General features: G+C 35.7%; 2 protein-coding genes across 2 annotated transcripts; both read left to right on the top strand.

Annotated features, from left to right (window-relative positions):
- Positions 1-4517: 4517 nt before the first annotated feature.
- LOC119073860 (phenoloxidase-activating factor 2-like) lies at positions 4518-6005 on the top strand. Its single transcript, XM_037179725.1, has 2 exons — positions 4518-5817; positions 5899-6005. The coding sequence occupies exons 1-2, from the start codon at positions 4583-4585 to the stop codon at positions 5990-5992; spliced, it is 1329 nt and encodes a 442-aa protein (XP_037035620.1). The 5' UTR covers positions 4518-4582; the 3' UTR covers positions 5993-6005.
- Positions 6006-11760: 5755 nt separating this feature from the next.
- LOC119073861 (BTB/POZ domain-containing protein 6-A-like) lies at positions 11761-13503 on the top strand. Its single transcript, XM_037179726.1, has 3 exons — positions 11761-12054; positions 12132-12243; positions 12323-13503. The coding sequence occupies exons 1-3, from the start codon at positions 11901-11903 to the stop codon at positions 13341-13343; spliced, it is 1287 nt and encodes a 428-aa protein (XP_037035621.1). The 5' UTR covers positions 11761-11900; the 3' UTR covers positions 13344-13503.
- Positions 13504-21893: the final 8390 nt, after the last annotated feature.

The following is a 21893-nucleotide window of genomic DNA, read 5'->3' as shown; positions in this document are numbered from 1 at the left end:
GGGAGGAGCTTGCATTGTTCGTTCGTAAACGGAGAGCTAAACGGCGTAAGTCCGCTGGCAGCTTAAGGAGGTTTATCCATATTTGCGGCATTGCTTGTTTTTCGAATTAGCACAACACGTTTTTCAAGGAATTTATAAACTCAGAAATTAAGGAAATCGAACACTGAATTGCACAATCGTAGCCAAATTACCTATAGAAACAACGCAAAGTGCGTAGATAAAAATCAAATTTTCACAACACTTATACACTGTTTTAGTAAATTCGAGTTAAAATTATTTTTGGAGAATTTGACGTATTTTACTTCTCCTCAGGACACTAGACACTAAAAAGTACACACTCGGAGATATTTTGTGACCGAAACTGAAACCGAAACTCCGTTTTACGCGAAACACTACAAATTTTTGACACAGTTTTGTTTACGATTAAAAATGCACTGTGGCGATTTGACATTTCTTCAAAACAAAAGAAGTGGATTTCGCTAAACTTCAACGGTTTCTATTGTCGCAACAATTTCATTCAGTGAGTTAAATAACAGATGGCTGCAGTGGAAATTATTTGAGATTTTAATGGTCAACAGATGACACTACTTTCTATGTTGAAACATTTGAATATCGGACATAATTATGTTCAAATTTTTCACACAAAAAACTATTGTCGCCACATTCTATGTAAAAAGGTACATTCTATTTCTTTCCGATGCGCGTCGCACCCTTTGTTGCAAATGTTGATTTACTGTCAATATTTAAATGGATTTACTATGCCCTGACTAAGCTCAAGGCTGATATCAGCAGCAGTGTCCATATAGTGTGTAGGTAATGCTATAGATTATTATTGGCTCGCCTAGTATGTGTTTACTACGTAGATGGAAGCACGGGGTTTCAGAGGGTTTTGAAATCAAGTTTTGTCATGTTGCATATTGTAGTGTCAGATACTAAAGGTATTAAATTTGTGCAAGATGAAGTCCTTTCTATGAAAAACTTGAACAAAAATCTTAACCCACTGAAAGCTGGTGGCGATCTACTCAAACGGACAACACAAGAACAAATTCCTTAATCCAAGCATAGACAACCCCAGCACATAAGTTTGATGTCAATGCAAAAATTTATTAAATGGTTTAAGTATGGTTTCAACTCAACAAAAAATACTCCGTGAGATAGCGTTATGTCAAGTAAACAAAGCAAAAAATAAAAAAAAAAACAATTTCGTCTCTCAAACGGAGTACTTTTTTGGTAAGTAGAAATCAAGCATTACTATGATTCGGACTAATAATCTGATTCGGTTATATATAAACATTACTTCCGCACTATATTTACCTTGGATCGTCATATAATGCCTAAATCTTTTATTTCTTTTGTTCAAAGAGTGGATTTGGGTACAACGTCTATCGCTTCATTTGTTTTAAAATGTAATTTTAGCGCGAAAGAAGCATTCTAGGCAATAATATCGTAAGTGAAAGTGGGAGATTTCAAATTTCTTTTGTTTTTCTATTGAAATTGAAAGCTCCGAGCAAGGCATTCTGTCATCATTCGACTTTCTTCTGCAACAGTCACACCTTGCGGAAATTTATAAACATCGCAATAATTTTCGAAATGCTTTGGTTATTCCAATTAGGTCCTCATAGCAATATCAATTTCGTAACATTGAATAATGCAATCTTCGGTTTTAGATGGTGTAATAAGGTACGGTATTAGAATCATTGTGTTGTTTTTCAGTAAAACTTTTTTTTTGTGCTACCTCAACATATCCATAATGTACAACCGCGGAAATCAAATACGCAAATGCGCTATTATTGCAACACATTGCGTGCCTCGTCTTGTGGTAAGAACATAAACCTAATAACTGAAATTGTTGCGGTAATACAACTTTTTCGAAAATTACAGCGAAGACCGATCAAACGTATCATTGAATTGGATTAGATTACCTGTCGAGACAAACGTACTCTAATTTTGTCTGAGAAAGTAACAATTGCCATTTACCATCTTTTGCTATACATTTTATATTTGGTTGATGTTGCTTGCACAAGAAATACTTTTTAACTCGTCGAAGATATAAATTGTTTTAAATTTCAAATTGTTTTCCGTTACGAAATCGTAATTAAGTCTGTTGTGTTGCTTCGAAAATTGTGTTGTTGACTTGGTGTTCTGTCATCAGACGGTTTTTCGTCTGTTGAATTTAGGACTTCAAATAAGTCAAGGTTAGTTAATTTAAAAAAAATTTGCTTATAGCGATCGGTAGGTAGACTTTGCAAAACGTTGGTATACGAATTGCGATGCTCTCCAATTTAAAACATTACTGCATGTGTGTAACATAATTTGGTCAACTTTTTATCAACATGAAAGGATCGACACAGCTTCAGGATAATAACTTTAACTTACGTGAACGTGTCCGAGTGAGTTCAGCGTACATTATTATAATAATGATAGAAGTGCAGCGTTTTAAATTCCATTACGGTCACTAATGCTGAGATAACTGTATAATACTCTTACGGTTTATTACACAAATCATAGATATCAAACGTGTACAATGCCCTAATATTGTGGCTGAAAATGTAGATTACTGTGATACATTGTTGTTCCGCATGTTATGCAACAAATTTGATACACATAATTTTATGCCAGCACACACACATATGTTACAAGATAAGTGCATAGCAGTTGCTGTAAGGTGGTTGCAATCTCGGCGAAAATCATATGGTATTAAATTACTGGTATTTCAGCAGAAGTAATTGAGATGTTGTTTTGTTTTGTGGTCAATTACTTTGTAAAATACTCAAATTCAATATTTTTGTTTATTCAGTTCAACTGAAGTAATCGAATCAATAATTTGGAAATTCATCCGGAATTCGATTCTCATTTTCATTGTTTTTTCGTCATTATTTTAGGTTCTGTTTGCAAAAGCTTTAAACGAACTCACAGCCTGTGAATCAAAGGCTGTGTATCATACCGGGGAATATTGCCAGTGTTATACACTCGTGTATATTACACAAAACACGAGTACAGCGTGTTTTATTGCATTGCCGTGAATATATGGTCATTAAACTGTTTTTTGGAGTATTATACCGAAACTTAATAGGTTTGTTCCAAGGTCATTCCGAAATGTCAAATTTCATCCACAAAAGACAGCTTAGCCTTGGGTTGACGAAAATTTAAAGGAAAAATTTACAAAGAAATTTGTTGACGTTCAGGTTATGTTTATCTCTGTGGATGAAATCGTCGTCGTTCGTGTTGTCAAAGTTCGGGCGGTTCGGGCTTACAGTTATTTGGAACAAACCTATTCTGTCATAGTGTGCGAAATGCGTGACGTCATTATTATATACCTACTTCATAAGCCTATTATTATGTCGATAAGTTGATCGTTTGCGCAAATACAATAAAATTATTTTGTTGAAAGACAAAGCCTTTTGAAGTAGTTGCAAAGCTTGTTGCAAAAACTATTTCCTTTTTACAAATTTTGCAACTTCTTTTGCAACTACTTCAGGTTGCTCCCAGTCTTTTGAAGTAGTTGCAAAAGTTGTCGCAAGAAACATTTTCCTTTTACGAATTTTGCAACTTCTTTCTTCAGGCGGGTGAAAGACAAACCAGTAATTTCAGAATCAGCTAGTCATCTGTTACTGACAACGACTACAAAAATTAGTGCATGGCTAATTCTTCCTCATTATTGCTTGTTAAAACTGCTAAAGTGTAGAATTTTGTGTGAAACACATGCAACATCCTTTGAACAGCAGAAGTAACAGATGTTACGTTCATACCGTCATAAGAAAGAGAAGACAAATTACAAATCAAGAAACAAAACCTTTCTAGAAAGATCAGCCAATAAGAGTTAATAAAAAGTGAAGGTGTATCATAAACGGAGTAAATATTATTTTACTGGCTAAATCACATCTGATGCACTTACAAGAGTCTAAAATCTGGTGAATGGGGGAAACCCGAAAATTCGAAACAACAGAGATTTAAAAACAAACATTTACCGCCTTACACACATAATCTGTTTCTTCTGTTTCAACCTGTGCCTATTACAAGCGTAAAAGCATGAGTATTGCGGATTGTAAAAAAACCAAATCACAAAAACGGAATTTCCTGTCTGGTTTTATTGCAACCCCAATAAACGTATAAGTAGATACCTGATCAAACAGAACCACTGGACAGGTGAGACATTGAGGCGATTTTTTCTTATAAAAATGTGAAATATTGGTAGGTAGAAACAAAAGTATTAAATTTTAAACATAGCAGGTAATTATACCCCTTAAATGTACAAGGGTAGCTCCATGCGAGATTTTACAATTTTGCTTCATGAACAACTTAACAATGGCTATTTTGGTGGCTGTTCATGTTCAACTCTAATCGTTGTTATAAAAACAATATTTTACTTCATGAACCCGACAGAGTAAATCTCGCACGGAATTGCCCCAGTGCTTCTAATAGTTTTACGGTTCGTCCTCTGGTATGATGACAGAAAACGTGCAGAAGGATTCATTTATAATTGAAAATTCGTCACGTGCAGTTTCCACTCAGAGTTTTGAAATGAATGTTTCGGTACACGAAGCTCATTTGTCGTTGATTTCGTTAGAGTGTAGGACGGGTAATGCATCAAAAGAAGTTAAAAGAACGCGCAAAAATGGATCTTATCTTTATTCGAGCAACAATATTCATCATATTGCTAACATCATCATCAAGCAGACCAATACCGAAAATCACAGACAGTCGGATACGGAGGCTAATTAAGCAGATATTCTATATTCCTCCACCTGGCCAATCTTATTTCAATACTACGTCCGTTCAGTTATCGGTTTCACAAATTTGTAATAATGTGTGTGTGCCTTTTCATCTGTGTGATAATGGAAGTGTAATTACGACCGGTGCTAATTTATTTGCACCTAGAATGGGACTGGATGAAGACAGTGAGGGACCACAATATTGTAGTGAATCGGAGATATGCTGTAAATTAAGCTACGACGACAGTAACAATGAAGACATGAACTCTTACGAAGAATTTATATCGAAAGAAATTACTGACTTAACTGAAGGCGATGAAGATATGGAATACGACGACGGCAATAACATAGACAATACAAAAAAATTGCAACCGCGGTGTGGCCAAAGGAATTTCAACATGCTTCAGCCACGAATTTCGGGAGATGATACAGCCGGCTTTTCCGAATTTCCTTGGATGGTAATGGTTTTGAAAAAGACTTTGAAATCAGAGTTTTTCGACTATCAGTGTGGTGGTAGTCTGATTCATCCCAACGTCGTGCTAACAGCTGCACATTGTATACACAAAATGCATCCGAAAACTTTACATATACGAGCTGGTGAATGGGATATGGAAAAGACCAACGAGGTTCTACCTCATCAAGATCGCGAAATACAATCAGTTATTATTCACAAGGACTACTACAACCCAACATTGTTGAATGACGTCGCCCTTTTGATACTAAAGACTCCTGTGGAATTAGCTGACAACGTCAACACAATCTGTTTACCACCCCAAAACTATTCATTCAGCAAGGAGCGATGCGTTGTGTCTGGATGGGGAAAGGAAAATCACAGTCGTGAGAGTAGATTTCAGACAATTCTGAAGAAGGTGGATGTACCTGTCATTCCGAATTTCCTGTGTCAAATGCTGTTTCGAAATACGGTGCTGGGAAAATATTTCCGATTGGACAGCTCATTTATCTGTGCTGGCGGAGAGTATGGTAAAGATACGTGCAAAGGGGATGGAGGTAGTCCGCTTGTATGTAAAATTCCGAATACAAGCCATTCATACTACCAGTCGGGAATTGTTTCATGGGGAATTGGATGTTCGGAAAGAAATATCCCGTAAGTTGAATCAATTTTCAGGGAAGGATGCTTCGAATGAAGACTGCGCAAAGTTAATTATAAATTTTTGTACCGTTTTAGGGGAGCCTATGTCAATGTGGCCCGATATAGAAAATGGATCGACACAGAGATGCAGAAGATGGAGCTGGATAGCAGTTCATACATTCACGAATAACTGGAGCGGTAGTTTTACCAAATGCGTTGTGATTGTATCTCAAATTTCTAAATGTGGAAAATTAAAAATGTTTCTTTATATCCTATTCCAAAAAAAAGCAAACTTTTGTAGTAGAGGACTTGCGTCACGCACGCTTACTAACGTGCGGGCATTATGAATCGTTTCACAGCTCTGCTTCTAGCATGAACATAAGAAATATTTGGAGTCTTATGCAATTAAAATAGGCCTTGCATTTTCTCGTCATGACTTCTTGGTGTGAATAAAAACACACAGCACATCGTACACACATACATGTTTGAAAATTTTGGGACTTTTTGATGTTCGAAGAATGAGTGTTCGTGCTAGAAGCAGTGCTATGATCATATCGATTAGTGATTTGAATGAATGTACGAACGAAATATGTTTGAGGTTAGAATTTCATTGTTTTATTTAAATATTTCAATAAAATGTTTGGCTTCTATTTTGTTTATTGTGGTTATTGGGAGTGGTTATTGGATTCAAAATCGCTCGCGGCAGAGTAAAATAAATGAAGCAAGAGCGCTTGATTTGACTGGAGACCTGAATTATCTAGCCCTATTTTTTGGAAATAAAATTAATTCAATTTATGTCACATTAATGTTCATTTGAGTTCATTTTCATCCAGAGTATTAGGTCCTTTATTTGGCGTTTCAGAAATGAACCGCTACTGGCTGCTTTATTTTACTCTGTAGTGTTTTCACTAGAGGTGGTCGATTTTGTGGGATCGGAAATGGACCCCTCCAGAAAAAGTTCTAGTGGCCCATAGGTACCAAAAAGCCGCATACAAACTTTTTTCTTCATCATCTGCAGGTGACGAAAAATCAAAATTTGAAAATTTTCGAGTAGTTGATTTTTTTTTTCATTCTAAAAACCACCACGACCAGGTTGTACATTTTTTTCAACCTTAAAACAGCATTTTATCTTTCTATGAGGTCCACTCTAAAATATAAACATAACATATAAAAAAAAAATTAAAAAGTTAAAAAGAGTCATCAAGTTTCGCCGAAGTCTGATTTTCCACAATTTTCAATATGAAAAAAACGTTTTTTTGGCCGAATTATTAAGAGGCATAATTGTTCCTCCTCAGACACACTCCAACATGATTCTTCTTAACAATTGATACTTGCTCCATCCAACGATCACAACTCAAAACAACTAGGAAATTCGGAAAAGCGCAATAATTTAAATTTGAACACACAAAATTTTGACTTAAATATGTAGATTTTCTGTTACTTATTTGCTGAAATCAACTTCTACAATGTATGCACTGGTAATCAGCTCATAATAAAGGCTGAAATCGTTTAAATTCATTTTGTTATTTAGATCAAAAATTTGCTGCCCATATGTCCCCTTTACTGAAAGTAGCATTTTAATCGAAATGACATCATTTTTGAAATCATTTTTCGGAAATGATTCGATTTAGTGTGACGCCATTTTATTATATTTTGATAATGCTTAAACCTATTGCAGTTTGTTTTTTAACATTTGTGAAATTTAAAGATTTATTTTAAAAATTTGTGACCGCAATTCCAACCGAATCAGTGGCAGTTTTTCATATAATAGGCTCTTTTGTTGTGATATTTTTGGTGTTGTCAGGAAAGTGAGCAGTTTTGTGAAAATTTTAGCTCAAAACAGAGGTACTTTAATTTCATTATTTTATTTTATTAATTTCTGGAAATTGTAAGACCGCAATTCCAACGGCGAAAGTCCATATTACCTTTCCGAAGCATATTCGAATCATTTTATATGACTTCCTAAGAGATACATCAACAGTTTTCGGGTCGTTTTTTCGGGTTTTGTGGTAGGAAAAAGTGCTGATGCCTCTTAATAAACTTGTCTTGCGATAGCTTATTGGAAAGGTATTTTCATAGCGGAAGCAGAAATAGAAACATTACCAGAAATAAATTTTAATTATTTTGAGTAAAAACAGGCTAAATTTATCAGCAAGGAGAAAATTGGATTTTCTAATTTGCTTATTTTTACACTCTTTTGGTTATAGACGTATTTTTCGCTACTAATTTATGAATTTCTGTCAAAAAATCGCATTAAGTTGCTGTATTAAAAAGGCTTCGCTTGAAATGCTAACTAATACAAAAGTAATAAGGTTGCTTAGAATAGATGAGCGGTGAACGCAAAAGTTGAGTTGGTGTGTATAGGAGAATGTAGTTTAGAAACTAAGGGTAAAATTAAAATCTAATACAATTTAGTACTTTTCTTCATAAAAAAACTGCTGTCCCTGAATTATTTTTTCATGAACAAACTTCACTGCTGTGACATTTCATGGGAATGAATCAATGTGAAGTTGTTACACAAAAAACAAGGCATCAGAACAGTCGGAGCGTTTGCTGCGACTTAGCCCCGTACGACCCGTAATATTTAATCCTATTTCGTCCGTAACCATAATACGTCCGTAGCCGTAATACGCCCGGAACCCTAATACGTCTACAACCCTCTAATGCGTCTGTTACCAAAATGCAAGTCAAGTTGGGCATGGTCAAATTTACTGAAAGTGTTCATTTTTAAAATTGCGCATAGCGCAATTACGAAAGCCCGTACGAAGTACCTCTCAAATAAAACCAACAATTTACGAGATTATTTTAGAAACCCAAAATTTTTTGCCAACTTTCTATTGGGTATTCAATTATCTCTCAAATAAAACAAAATCTAGCAAAATCGGATGAGTTTTACTCGATTTATGAGCAAAAAACACTTAGGGCCGAGTAGCGGCCTTAGTCCAAGGGCCCAAATTTGAAACTTTTTTTGCCATCATTCTATTCGGCATTCAATTATCTCTCAAATAAAACAAAATCTAGCAAAATCGGATGAGATTTACTTGATTTATGAGCAAAAAACACTTAGGGCCGAGTAGCGGCCTTAGTCCAAGGGCCCAAATTTGAAACTTTTTTTGCCATCATTCTATTCGGCATTCAATTATCTCTCAAATGAAACAAAAACTAGCAAAATCGGATGAGATTTACTCGATTTATGTGGAAAAAACACTTAGGGCCGAGTAACGACCTTTGAGCCCTCCCAACAAGCTCGCGTTGCATCCTACACAAAAACAATGTTCAGCAACTTTGTTCTACTCGTCAATACCTTTCATTTGATATATCACAAGCAGCTATTGCGTGCGTATTTCGGTAGATATCGTCGAAAGACTGAAAAACACCTATAGGGCCCTAGCTCTGGAAGGGCCGATCCTACCATGCCCATTTTCGAACTTGACCTTACTTTTGTCGATACCAATCGGGGAAAAAAAGAATTTTGAAAAAAGGTTGTGATTTGCTCAAGCTGGAGGGGTCACAGACGGACGGACGGACGGACGGACGGACATTTTTTTTTATTGCGGATTCGTCATCTATGAACATAACCAAATGCTTTGCCCTTACTGTCTGCTTCCAATTCGACGTGTTACAAACGGCATATTAATCTTATAAGCCCCCAGTACTTCGTACGGGGCTAAAAAGTCCAGTGAGATTGAAGTACTATAAAAAAAATGTGGCGCCTCTACATAATATAATAATCGACATTTATTTAGCAAAAGCTATTAAAAATCACAATTTTACATAAATACACTAACATTGAGACATTACATCAATAATCAACAAGGCATCAGAACAGTCGGAGCGTTTGCTGCGACTTAGCCCCGTACTACCCGTAATCCTATTTCGTCCGTAACCATAATACGTCCGTAGCCGTAATACGCCCGGAACCCTAATACGTCTACAACCCTCTAATGCGTCTGTTACCAAAATGCAAATCAAGTTGGGCATGGTCAAATTTACTGAATGTGTTCATTTTTAAAATTGCGCATAGCGCAATTACGAAAGCCCGTACGAAGTACCTCTCAAATAAAACCAACAATTTACGACATTATTTTAGAAACCCAAAATTTTTTGCCAACTTTCCATTGGGTATTCAATTACCTCTCAAATGAAACAAAAACTAGCAAAATCGGATGAGATTTACTCGATTTATGTGCAAAAAACACTTATGGCCGAGTAGCGGCCTTAGTCCAAGGGCCCAAATTTGAAACTTTTTTCGACACGTTCTTTTCGGTATTCAATTACCTTCCATAAAAAACTAAATCTAGCAAAATCGGATGAGATTTACTCGATTTATGTGCAAATAACACTTAGGGCCGAGTAGCGGCCTTAGTCCAAAGGCCCAAATTTGAAACTTTTTTTGCCATCATTCTATTCGGCATTCAATTATCTCTCAAATTAAACAAAAACTAGCAAAATCGAATGAGATTTACTCGATTTATGTGCAAAAAACACCGAGTAACGACCTTTGAGTCCTCCCAACAAGCCCGCGTTGCATCTTACCCAAAAACAATGTTCAGCAACTTTGTTCTACTCGTCAATACCTTTCATTTGATATATCACAAGCAGCTATTGCGTGCGTATTTCGGTAGATATCGTCGAAAGACTGAAAAACACCTATAGGGCCCTAGCTCTGGAAGGGCCGACCCTATCATGCCCATTTTCGAACTTGACCTTACTTTTGTCGATACCAATCGGGGAAAAAAAGAATTTTCAAAAAAGGTTGTGATTTACTCAAGCTAGAGGGGTCACAGACGGACGGACGGACGGACGGACGGACGGACATTTTTTTTATTGCGGATTCGTCATCTATGAACATAACCAAATGCTTTGCCCTTACTGTCTGCTTCCAATTCGACGTGTTACAAACGGCATATTAATCTTATAAGCCCCCAGTACTTCGTACGGGGCTAAAAATTTTCTTTTACACTTGACCATGTCAAGTTTCTAAGTTATAACATTACATTTGTCAATTTTCAATAAAAAATGTAATAGAAAAAACGATTAATTCTGAACAGAAAAATTTGCATTTTGAAATTGCAAATATATTTTTTCTGGGGAGAACTGTGTAAACTTACACACTTTCAAAAAGTTTTTACACACAATGTGTAAAATAGACGCTTAAAAAAGCCCGTGTGTAGCCCGAGTGAAAGTGAGTGTATACAACTTTTAATGCTGATGCCCTAAATTACGAGAAAAATTCCGTAATTTATGCCCAAGACATGAAAATATATTTCTTACAGTTTCTTTAGTTTCGGTTCCTTCGGTTCTCTTAGCATTCAAAACTCAATACATCAAACGGAAAAGTACTTTCGGACTTGTCCTTGTGATGTAATAGTCATTTGTGTACCTGTTTTGGACGATTGATTTTAGGCAATTTCGCGGATTGTAGGCCGAACGAAGTGAGGCTTACAAGCGAAAGTGCCTTAAATCAACCGTCCCAAACAGGTGCACATGTGAGTTTGCATGCAGAGGGCCGGAAACCCGAGAAAATTCGAAAAATTGCCCTCATTTTCGGCCCCGAAGCATGAAAATGACTAATGTACCTGCTGAAATATAAAGATTTTTTTTAGTTTATCCATAATCGCTTTTAAGATTAGAAATTTATAAAAAAAATATTTTGACAATGGCCACTAAGATTTTTCCAAGGCCTTCGTGACTGTCTTAACCTGTTCTTTCAGAACCTTGGATTTTTCAACGATTCTCAAGCAACTAAAACATTTACATGTGTCGGGGTTAAACCAGAAGTTTTGAAAATTTTCTCGGATTTTCGGCCCCTTACATGACAAATTTTATGAGTAGCTGTTTTGGTCGATTGGTATCAGGCACTATCGAAACTGCCTAAAATCAATCGTCCAAAACAGATACACAAATAACTATTCTAAAACAGCAAACTTCACGACACTTTTCGTATAACTTTCCAGTTATTAATTTTGACAGGACGATAACAGATCGAAACAGATGCAGATCGAAAGCAAATTGTATTCTTAAGTTCTCGAACTTGATCCGACATCCGAGTGATCATTTTAAAGTCAATAAATTGAAGTGTTCAACTCCGCATAAAAATGAACGAAGCAAAGAGCACCATTGATGATATTCCATTAGCGATCGAGTCGCGAATAAAATGGTTCGTAAACAATCAACGTTTTGCTGATATAACATTCGTCGTTGGTAAAGAGAAAGAAATCGTTTATGCTCACAAAAATATAATGGCTTCAGGTCAGTGTGACCGTATAGCACCTTCCCTATGGCAAATAATTCTCCTTCTTTAATTAACAAACTATTGATGCTGACAGGTAGTCCAGTGTTCGAGCAAATGTTTTTTGCGAATCATGACCTTAAAATGACTGGATCGGAACCCATCGAAATACCGGATTTAACACCAGCCGGTTTCATCAATATGTTGACGTAAGTAACAAAGCTATCCTATCGTCAATCCACTCTGTGACTCGGCCTACAATTGCACAATTTCGTCGTCAACACACAGGTACATTTACACCAACGAATTCAACGATTTGGATGATTTGTCAGAGCTGTTCGAGACATTTGTCGCCGGTGATAAGTATCAAGTCTACAACATGAACGACGCAATGTTCTCGTTTATCAAGGACGTACTGAACGAATCCAATTGTTGCATCATTTACGATCAATTGATGAAATTTCCATCGGAATACCTCTGCGTACCTGTTGACCAGGTGAGAACGATGATTCGTTACAACAGTGGAGTGGCGTTCAATGACGAGTACTTCGTCGATATCAGTCAGGAAACTCTAGTTGATCTGTTGAACATGGACGCTCTGTCATTAGATGAAATCGATGTGTTGAGATCGTGTGCAAAGTGGGTGGATGAGGAGATTCGAAGACTGAATTTGGAATCAAATGCAGCGAACAAACAGAAGATTTTCAAGCCATTCAAGAATTTGATCGGATTTTCTAGGATCACATTGGATCAGTTGGAACACTTTAGTCCAATCAAGGATCTGTTGTCAAGTGATGAGCTTAGTTCATTGTTCTTGCATCACTTGAACATCTCGCAACTTACAATAGAGTGCAATGCAGCCAGAAAGACACTGACGTTGAAAAGCGCTACATGTGACAGAAAATTGAGAGATAGACTTGCGAGCCATAGGTCAGAGTTCAGAACAGTATTCAATTCAAGTGGCGAAATTTTCATCGCAAAGATTTACTCTTTTCTACATATAGAGATTGAAGATTTGGAATTTTCAATCCATGACAATGTGAGTGGACAAAAAGTGGAACTCAATTATGAGAAATTGCGAGATGGAGACGATTGCTGGCATTTCCGATTTATTGATTTCGTTAAAATTGACGCGGCAAAAGATTACACATTTACTTTTAAATTTCAAATCATCCCGATTTCTAACTGTGAATTAAGTTGTGATACCACAGTGATGATACGTAACGCTAGCCTTTTGAAATTTTATCTCTCATTAGATTCATTTGGCTACCATTGCTTGAAGAAAATCGATTTCTTTGAATTGTCGTAATTTTCTGATTCAATTCTGATACAAATTCATTCTATATCGTACGCGATAATTTTCAAGTATTTTGGATTCAGACACAAATTTTACAAAAACAAAAAATTTCACATCGTTACAAGTAATGTAAAAAAACGAAAACTTAAAATTCCTTTGAATTAAATATATGCATATGATAAAAATTCTTCAAAAAATCTCGTTCTCAAAAAATCTGTGTCATATAGAGCAATCCAGCGATCAGAGTATTTTCCACAAACAATTATGCTTGATTTCCACTTTCGTAAAAAAAAACTTTGTGTCTGGGCCCATAACCTGTGAGATTTAGTTGTATCGGCAAAACGGAATGAAACGAACTGTTTACTCAACGATGACTCGAGCAAGAATGATTCTTTATTCAGGACATTTACATTCATAATTCTACGTTTTCTCTCCGTTTACACTTTAAACAATAGAAAAGTGGTGTGATTTAGCTAAACGGAGGCAAAACGGAGTGGTTTTTTGTAAGTGGAAATCAAGCTTTATTGTTGCCACGCAAGTCTATAACCCGAGTTGATTTCATATAACTAAACAGCCTCGATCTTAACTCAATTTTGAATGAAATACAAATGAAAAGAGTGAGTATAAGCAGGGCATAAATTGAAGTGTCTGTTGTCGAGGTCGAAACCGTTGATTTAACATATAGATAAGCAAATACGAAGAACGTTTTTTCGGAAACATATGACTCACACTCACACAACTACAAAAACAATAATCGCAACACAAATAAAGCCTGTCACCTGTAGTAAACAGCGGCAACTAACACAAAATTCGACATTTTTCAAATATTTTGAACGTAAGTTACAATACACATGTACATTCTTTTCTCACAAACGTTCTTCGTGCTTGCTTATCTACCGTATTTTACATTTGGCCTTTGGCACGAAATACACCTTCCCACATGTCCGAACAAAAAATGTCTCAGCGAGACAGGTACTATTGTCTTGAAGTCTTGAAGCCAGAAAACAACTCATTACCATGTTAAAAACCTGTTTTTCTACTACTATTAAAATTTTGAAAAGGCCTCCTCCTCTCAGACACCTGTTTGTCTCTACTTAATCACACATTCCTCTTTTCATCATTCAGTAGCTTAGATAATTTTTAGCGGGAGATTACAACGACGACGCAACGCCATCTTTAATCATTTCTATGTTTATTGACTATTTGCAACGACCCATCGCGGAAAATAATTGGACCAGTTAAAGTGCCCATTTTCACATAGAAAGTGCTGACACAAGATCGTAGTGAATATATTTTGTACCAGTCAAAGTGTCAAGTTTTTCACATAAACCTGGATATTTTCAAAATCACCAATCATTACCAAATAAAATAGTTATTTTCCTAACGCCTGCTAAAAGGTTTTTTTTAGCGAATGAGAGGTTTCCAGCACAAGCCAGAGGCGATCACTATCACAGCAGCTGACTCCCTTCAGGCTGTGTCATTAGTTAGTAATTTTAAAATTATCCTGTAAGTTGATCTTTAACTGAGTCCTAACAGACAAGTACGTTAGATAAACGAATAAGGGAACAAGAAATCTTTAATGTGCCGATATGAATACCGTTTGTGGTGTGAAACTACTCATTACGACATTATTGAGCTTTTCAGTTTTATACTTCAACAAATATTTATTGCTTTCAAAAACGAATTTACAGGTTAGCCATCTTTGCTTTCATCGAAAGCTTAGTTTGCTCTGCTCCAATTTTCGAACTTTTAGTTTTACATGCGCCTCATATCGATAATACGTATTTTGTTGGTGTCATACAGAAAACCTTTGACTGGAAGGCAATTTTCACCTGCATCCATTGGAACTGTTTCACTTCCAGACAAATTCCCACGTATTAGAAATCGCCAGCTATGAGTTTCGTCTTCGTTCTCAATGTAACGTTGCTTCACCAACAATTTTCGTAGATCAGCAAGAGATTTCTTAACATTGAACATGACAAATTGACTAGTTGTGCCAGTGATGACTTCAATTGACTCCTTGAGACTGGACATACGTACTTTGTTAGTGTCGTAGACATACTCTTTGATTGGAATATATTTCTCGAATTTCGGGTCAGCTGTTTCAATCACTTTACCATTCTCTAATTTTACAAAATATTCTACGTCATCGTTAGAAATATATTGTAGGTCGGTCATAGTTTTCCGTAAATCGCTCAGCTTGCCAGTCAAATCATAACTGATTTCCTTTTGACCTGCTTCAATCACAGCGAGTAGCTTTATCCTGTCCATTTTCACTTTCACTTTTTGTTCGTTTAATTTTACGGAAATTGAATTGTCAATGTTGTAACACTAAGAGTGGTTTACGTTTTGAATGAAAATCGCCAAATTCACATTTTATATAGAAATTCAGTGTTCGAGAATTCGTTCGGCACTATCTTCAGGAAAAAATTAATCTAAGCAACAACATACACAATTTTGCCGTTTTCATTATCTCTAATTAGCCAGGCTTTTGGGTCCAGCCCGTGCGCCGGCGCCATCGACGAAAAGCTAAAAATGATATCGTTGAAATATAAAATACTTTTCATGTGAGCAGTGTGAATAACTTTATTTTCTCCCCTCAAAAGTCCATCATGAGAAAATGGCAAAAACCGTACTTTTTATTTAACATATTGCACCACTTTCGACACCGTCAGCGCGTAAAATAATATTACGTCACAAGGACGGAAACAATGAAAAGTCGAGTTTTCGAGTGAAGTTACGTACAGTCTACAGTATTTTATATGATGACCGAAAGAAATACTTCATTGATGAAATGAACGGTTTAGGTGCAGAAGCATGTAAAATGAATATCTTATTTTGACAGGGGAGAAAATAGAAGCTTTCTCCCCACACATAGTTTTTTGTTTTGAAAAATTAGATAACAAATTTATGTTTTTGTTTGTGTAGAAAACGGTCAAATAGTTTTTTGTTTATCAAGACCGAAGTCCTGCGGCCAGAGCGAAATGAAACGATGTTCTTAGTGGTGTATGTGGGATAAAAACATGAGTTTTCTCGTTGGAAGTATGAAAGACGCTCTATTCACCCCTCGAAGAAAATAAGAAATTTCAACCCGAACGATTCGCCTTTGTTGAAATTTACTTTCTTCCTCAGTAAACAAACAACTAATGATAGAATCTACATTTGCATTGTGTTAAAAGTGATTTAGGAAAAATATGCTGAGCTAATTATAGAAATTTCTTTTTATAGACAGAGATTTATTTACCTTAACTTGCAACCTCAAAAGCAAAGAAAAGTTGACGTTTTCGTGTTAATAGTGTGTCTGATATAATTTTTCAATGAATTTTGGGTCATAATTCCTCTAGGTCTAGTCTAACTCTATGCTTGCAACTACCTCCGGACAGGGGCGCCGACTTGTGTTTTGGTTGTTGGGTGCGAGATCTCTGTACAGTGATTTTCACGATAGCGAATCTAGCAACTTAATTTAATATCAAGAGAAAGTGCAAGACCTGGTTCTCAGTGATTTGTAAATCTAACAGAGAAATATGAATTCTCCCATCGTAGTAATAATATAGTCGAGAAAGCTAAGAACAAACTATAACAAAAGGAAGCATGAGTGCGTACAGAGGTTTTCCTTTAAGAAATTGCCTGTCTAAACCGAACCAAAAACTCAAATTTTCCAGCAGAACGTCATAAAATAAGGCTACATTCGTCGAAATAGATAGAGTTCGCCAAAAAACTAAAATGAAGTGATCGTATTGCAATCAAGATTGAGTCAATAATGTCTAAGTCGTACTTGTAGAACATACTTCTTCATGAAAATATTACGGAATAACTACATTCACTTACTTTTGTTCAAGCCTTCTTTTGACAATCTAGCTTCATTTTACATAATATTTTGGTGGAAAATTTGAGTTGAAATTTCCGGTTTTTCATCTCTATTCTGGACATGTATATCGACATTAGAGAAAAATTGCTCGTATGCATGTTTTCCATTTTTTATACAACTGTCGTCTAATGGTCGGAGTGGTTCAGGTAAAGTAAAACTTGAATCGGAATCTCATTTACCTGATCTTAACGCCACCCTGTGTTTCCGGTTAAAGAAAATGAAACTGACCTGAAAAAATCAGGTTGGCTCGAAAGTAGTTTCAGGTTGACTTCCATTTTGACAACAAGTCAAAAAGTTAACATTTCAGGTTTCAGCTTATACTTACAAGTCGTACTCGTACCCAATCCAGGTCGCCCTCGCCCTGACCAAAAATCCTGACTTACTATTTCTTTTTCATGCTTGCTATGGGAACCGAAAGTAAAAATGTCAATTTTGAGGGGCGAAAGTAAACATTTTTCTACTTTCGGTTCCCATAGCAAGCATGAAAAACTCAATACGTCACATGGAAAAGTACTTTCGGGCCTTTGTCCTTGTGACGTAAATGACTATTTCTACAAAAGTATTCTTCATAGCCTTTGTCATATTCCTCGTATGATTTTATTTTTAAACATATCGTCTGTAATATGGATGACTATTTCTGCACATTTCTTCTCGGTTCTACATTAGGAAAGTGCTGAAGTGGAACACGGTTCATTTCATTTTGTACACAAAAAGTACGTTCTGTACACAAAACGTCCCTTTTGTACACACACAAAAAATATTTTGTACACAAAATTAAAGATTTTGTACACAAAATTGATTATTTTGTACACAAAAGGTCTGTTTTGTACACAAACAAAAATATTTTGTACACAAACATAACTGATTTTGTACACGGAAACCGTAACAACGTACACAGAAAACACTATTCGTACACAAAATCTTGTTAAGCTTCTAGCAATTTTTTGAATTAGCTTTACGCGATCTCAGCACATAAGTTATCAAGTGTGACAAAACAAAGAAGCTTTATCACAATGAGAGTTCTCAATTGGCTGTGTTTTTTGATTTTGAGAGATTTTTTTATTATAAACATAAATTGCATTGAGCAGCACTTTCATTCCTAGAAGTTAATAATTAACAGAACAACGGCACCAAAAAGAAGAGGTAATACAGTTAGAGAAGAGAACGTGTAATTTGTGTCTGTAGTCTTTCAAAAGTATATTTGCTTAATTCAATCTTTTGTCATTGGACTACATCTTGTTTCATACACTTTCTTTACTGTAGGATGATGTATTTTCTTTGTGCGGGGGCTCCGCCCCCAAACCCCCGCGCCTGCGGCGAGCTTTTCTTTACGCCCTGCAGGCTGCCGTACGTTCATGGGGCTCTGCCCCAAACCCCGCTTGGGGCTCTGCCCCTTAGACCCCGCAAGGGGGGCTGTACCCCCCCTGACCCCCCACTGCGGGGGCTGCCGCCCCTCGACCCCGCTTCTTTTTTTTTTTTTTAAAGTTCACGGCCTGCGGCGCTGCTTTTCATGTACAATGTTTTTACCTAACATTTTTTAAATTAATAACACAATAATACAATATTTAGATTACTCATTGAAAATTTTAAATATTCAAATGCACATGTATAAGAATTCGCATTATTCCGATTCCCACAGGCCAACATTGTAATAACGTCGATGAATAAATATATTCTTCTCTCTCTCACAAAATCATCAAATTTGTGTACAAAATGATTCTTCTTTGTGTACAGAACGAACATACTGTGTACAGAACGAACTTACTGTGTACAAAATGATCACTTTTGTGTACAAAATGATCACTTTTATGTACAAAATAATCATTTTTGTGTACAAAATCATGGTTTCTGTGTACACAATTGACTTTTTGTGTACAAAATGTATGTTTTGTGTACAGAACGTACTTTTTGTGTACAAAAAGAAATAAACCGTGGAACACCAAGCTAAGACAAAACTAATACAAAAACTACAATTCCAGACAACTCACACAGAAACGTTATTATTATTGCTTGCGAAGGTCCGAAAAATGTCTGAAGGCTTTTTTTGTTTCAATTCAGAAACAGTGGCAATAATGTTAGTTTATTTAATTAAGAAAAATATCAAATATCTGTTGGGTGCTACGCACCCAACGAATCTTGGTGTCGGGTGCTTGAGCACCCAACGCCACCTAGAAGTCGGCGCCCCTGCCTCCGGAAACCTCAAAAACTATTAGAAACTGAGGCGAGAAAAATTAATCGGCGCACATGTCTCGATCAGAGAAAATGTCCGATAAAGGAAAGATGAGGTGGTATTTTAAAATGTTTGTTTGAGCAAAAGAAATAATTAATTAAAGTAATCTTTGACCCAAAAATTAAGTTATCGCGTGCGAATGTTATTTTATTTTAACTTTTTAAGCCACAACAGTCAAGATCAATATGTACGAAACTTCTATTTATGTTGGTTCTATCATAAGACTCATAAGACGGATAAGACTATTGTAAGTATTGAAGACGGGAGATATTAATAAGGGGGACATGTTCATTTCTTTCTGTTTGTCTATTTCCTCACCTTTGTCATCATTCTCTGAAATAAAATCCCCAAAAATTTGAGGGTTGAAGAAACATTTAATCGAAACAAAAGTTTCTAATAACGTTTTTCTGACTGTATGATGAGTTTCTAGGTCAAATTCAAGATTGAAATGTTTCGTTATGTAACGAGGTGACGATATGATAAGTTATTATTAGGACTTGAAATTAATTGAATTTTTTTCCTTAATCTCAAAATAGAAAGATGGAAAAAACATCTCGCCTTGCCAAAGATTTTTTTAATTAAATTTTGTTCACAATATAATTGCTAACTCTCCACGAAAATCGTTTCCAGTTCTGAATGGCAGTAAAGTTATTGATTTCTTATCAAGATTTTGAAGAATTTGAATCCGTTAAAACTATTGTTGTGTGAACAGAACCAATAAAGTAACAAGTTCCTTGAAACTTTTAGTGAAAGTCGATCGTTTCATTATGAACTTCAAGTTGTTGGAAGCAAACAATTTTGGTTTTACTTTTGCCAATTGAGCCCAGAATCGATAATTAATAATGCATTCCATAACGTCCGAATATTTATTACACGTCATGAGCTTGTCCTACCTTTAGCAAGCACTTTAGTATGGTTTCAACTTAACAAAAAGTATGCCGTGAGATAGCTAGCTGTCAAGTCAACAAAGCAAAAATTAAATAAAAAAATTGTCTCTCACACGGAGTACTTTTTTGGTAAGAGGAAATCAAGCCTTTTGGTATAAAATATTAATATAATATTTCAGTTGGTCCTATATCTGCAAGGTGATATGAGTTTAGGTAAAGAATATGACCAAACGTTTTGCCAATCATCTGTCATCTATATCTTGACCACAACTACTGACCTATTTGGTATAACTTTAAACAATTTGAATTTCGATCAACGAAGATTTCTTTTTCTTCCTATTTTTAACATAGAATAGTTCAGGATCCCGTGTGAATTTCAAATTAGTGGGCCTACATCAACATAAATAAATTGAAAATCGTTGTGGTTCAATTGCTTTGCCCTTTAAGAAAGAAGTGTCTCTTTCTTACGTGTTTCGGTTGACTCTTTACCTGCAGCTTAATTTCATTGTGCAAAACAAAAAGAAAAGGTTTTTTGTAGGACATATTCAGATTATGTTAATTGCGTTGCATACGTTTTTATTTTCAAAATAAGCTGATAAAAAGGTGTTCAAGAGATCATCTCATCCTAACTTTCTTGGTCATTATCACTAACATGGTTCGAAAAACTGTGAACCGTAAATTTGCGTATGTTAATGCTCATTAGAAGTAAATCTAATTTTTTCAGGTCTAAGTGTAGAAGATGCGGGAAATTGAATGGAATGAGAATTTCATGTTGATAATTACCATTTTCACCGAAGATTCACAAAATTACTCTAATTACATAAACTCTTCTTAACACGTAGGGGATAATGCTCGAGCAGGCACTTTAGGCACTCCGGAAAGTGCTAAGGGGGTCGAGGAATACCTCCAAATAAATTTCTAAAAATCAAAAGTCAAATTTTTGATTTTTAGAAATTTATTTGGAGGTATTCCTCGACTCCCTTAGCACTTTCCGGAGTGCCTAAAGTTGACAAGTCACAATAACCGGCAACGTGCAACGTTTAATTACACAAAAATGTAGGAATTCTCACATTTTTAGACACACAGTTCTGACAGCTGTTGTATATATATATATATAAGTCTTGTCACAGCAAAATTTGTGTCGCACTGGGACAAAAACCAAAAAAAAAACAGTAAAATTTTTGGATCTAGAAGCTACACTTGTGGAATTTTGAAAACCGACACATTTTCTGTTTCTGTGTTTTACTTGAGTTTCTGATTTCTCCATATAAAAATGCATGCAAAATTCACAAATTCTTTACACGAATCAGAAAATGTGTCGGTTTTCAAAATTCCGCGAGTGTATGCAGAATCTGTTGAAAAGCGAAAATGTGATAATTCATTAATTTTTGTAAGTGTCTTCAATTCCATGTAGAGACCAACAACTGTGACAAACATTTGTTTACAATTTTCTGAACTTCGACATTACTTCAGTTTCCCGCGTCTTAGGCTTGAAAATGTTTATTTTTAGAACACGCCATATAATTTACAGTTTATTTTTTTCCATATTCACAATTTGAAATTTAATATACGGGATA

The sequence above is a fragment of the Bradysia coprophila genome, unplaced genomic scaffold, assembly GCF_014529535.1.
Source record: "Bradysia coprophila strain Holo2 unplaced genomic scaffold, BU_Bcop_v1 contig_138, whole genome shotgun sequence".
Lineage (NCBI taxonomy): Eukaryota > Metazoa > Arthropoda > Insecta > Diptera > Sciaridae > Bradysia > Bradysia coprophila.
The sequence above is the reverse complement of the archived record's forward strand: the minus strand, read 5'-3'. Positions and strand labels throughout refer to the sequence as shown.

Coding starts and splice junctions, on each gene's coding strand:
- LOC119073860 (XM_037179725.1), top strand. CDS start 4,583: ATGCATCAAAAGAAGTTAAAAGAACGCGCAAAAATGGATCTTATCTTT. Junction 5,818..5,898: donor TGTTCGGAAAGAAATATCCC/GTAAGTTGAATC, acceptor GTACCGTTTTAG/GGGAGCCTATGTCAATGTGG.
- LOC119073861 (XM_037179726.1), top strand. CDS start 11,901: ATGAACGAAGCAAAGAGCACCATTGATGATATTCCATTAGCGATCGAG. Junction 12,055..12,131: donor CAAAAATATAATGGCTTCAG/GTCAGTGTGACC, acceptor TGATGCTGACAG/GTAGTCCAGTGTTCGAGCAA. Junction 12,244..12,322: donor GGTTTCATCAATATGTTGAC/GTAAGTAACAAA, acceptor GTCAACACACAG/GTACATTTACACCAACGAAT.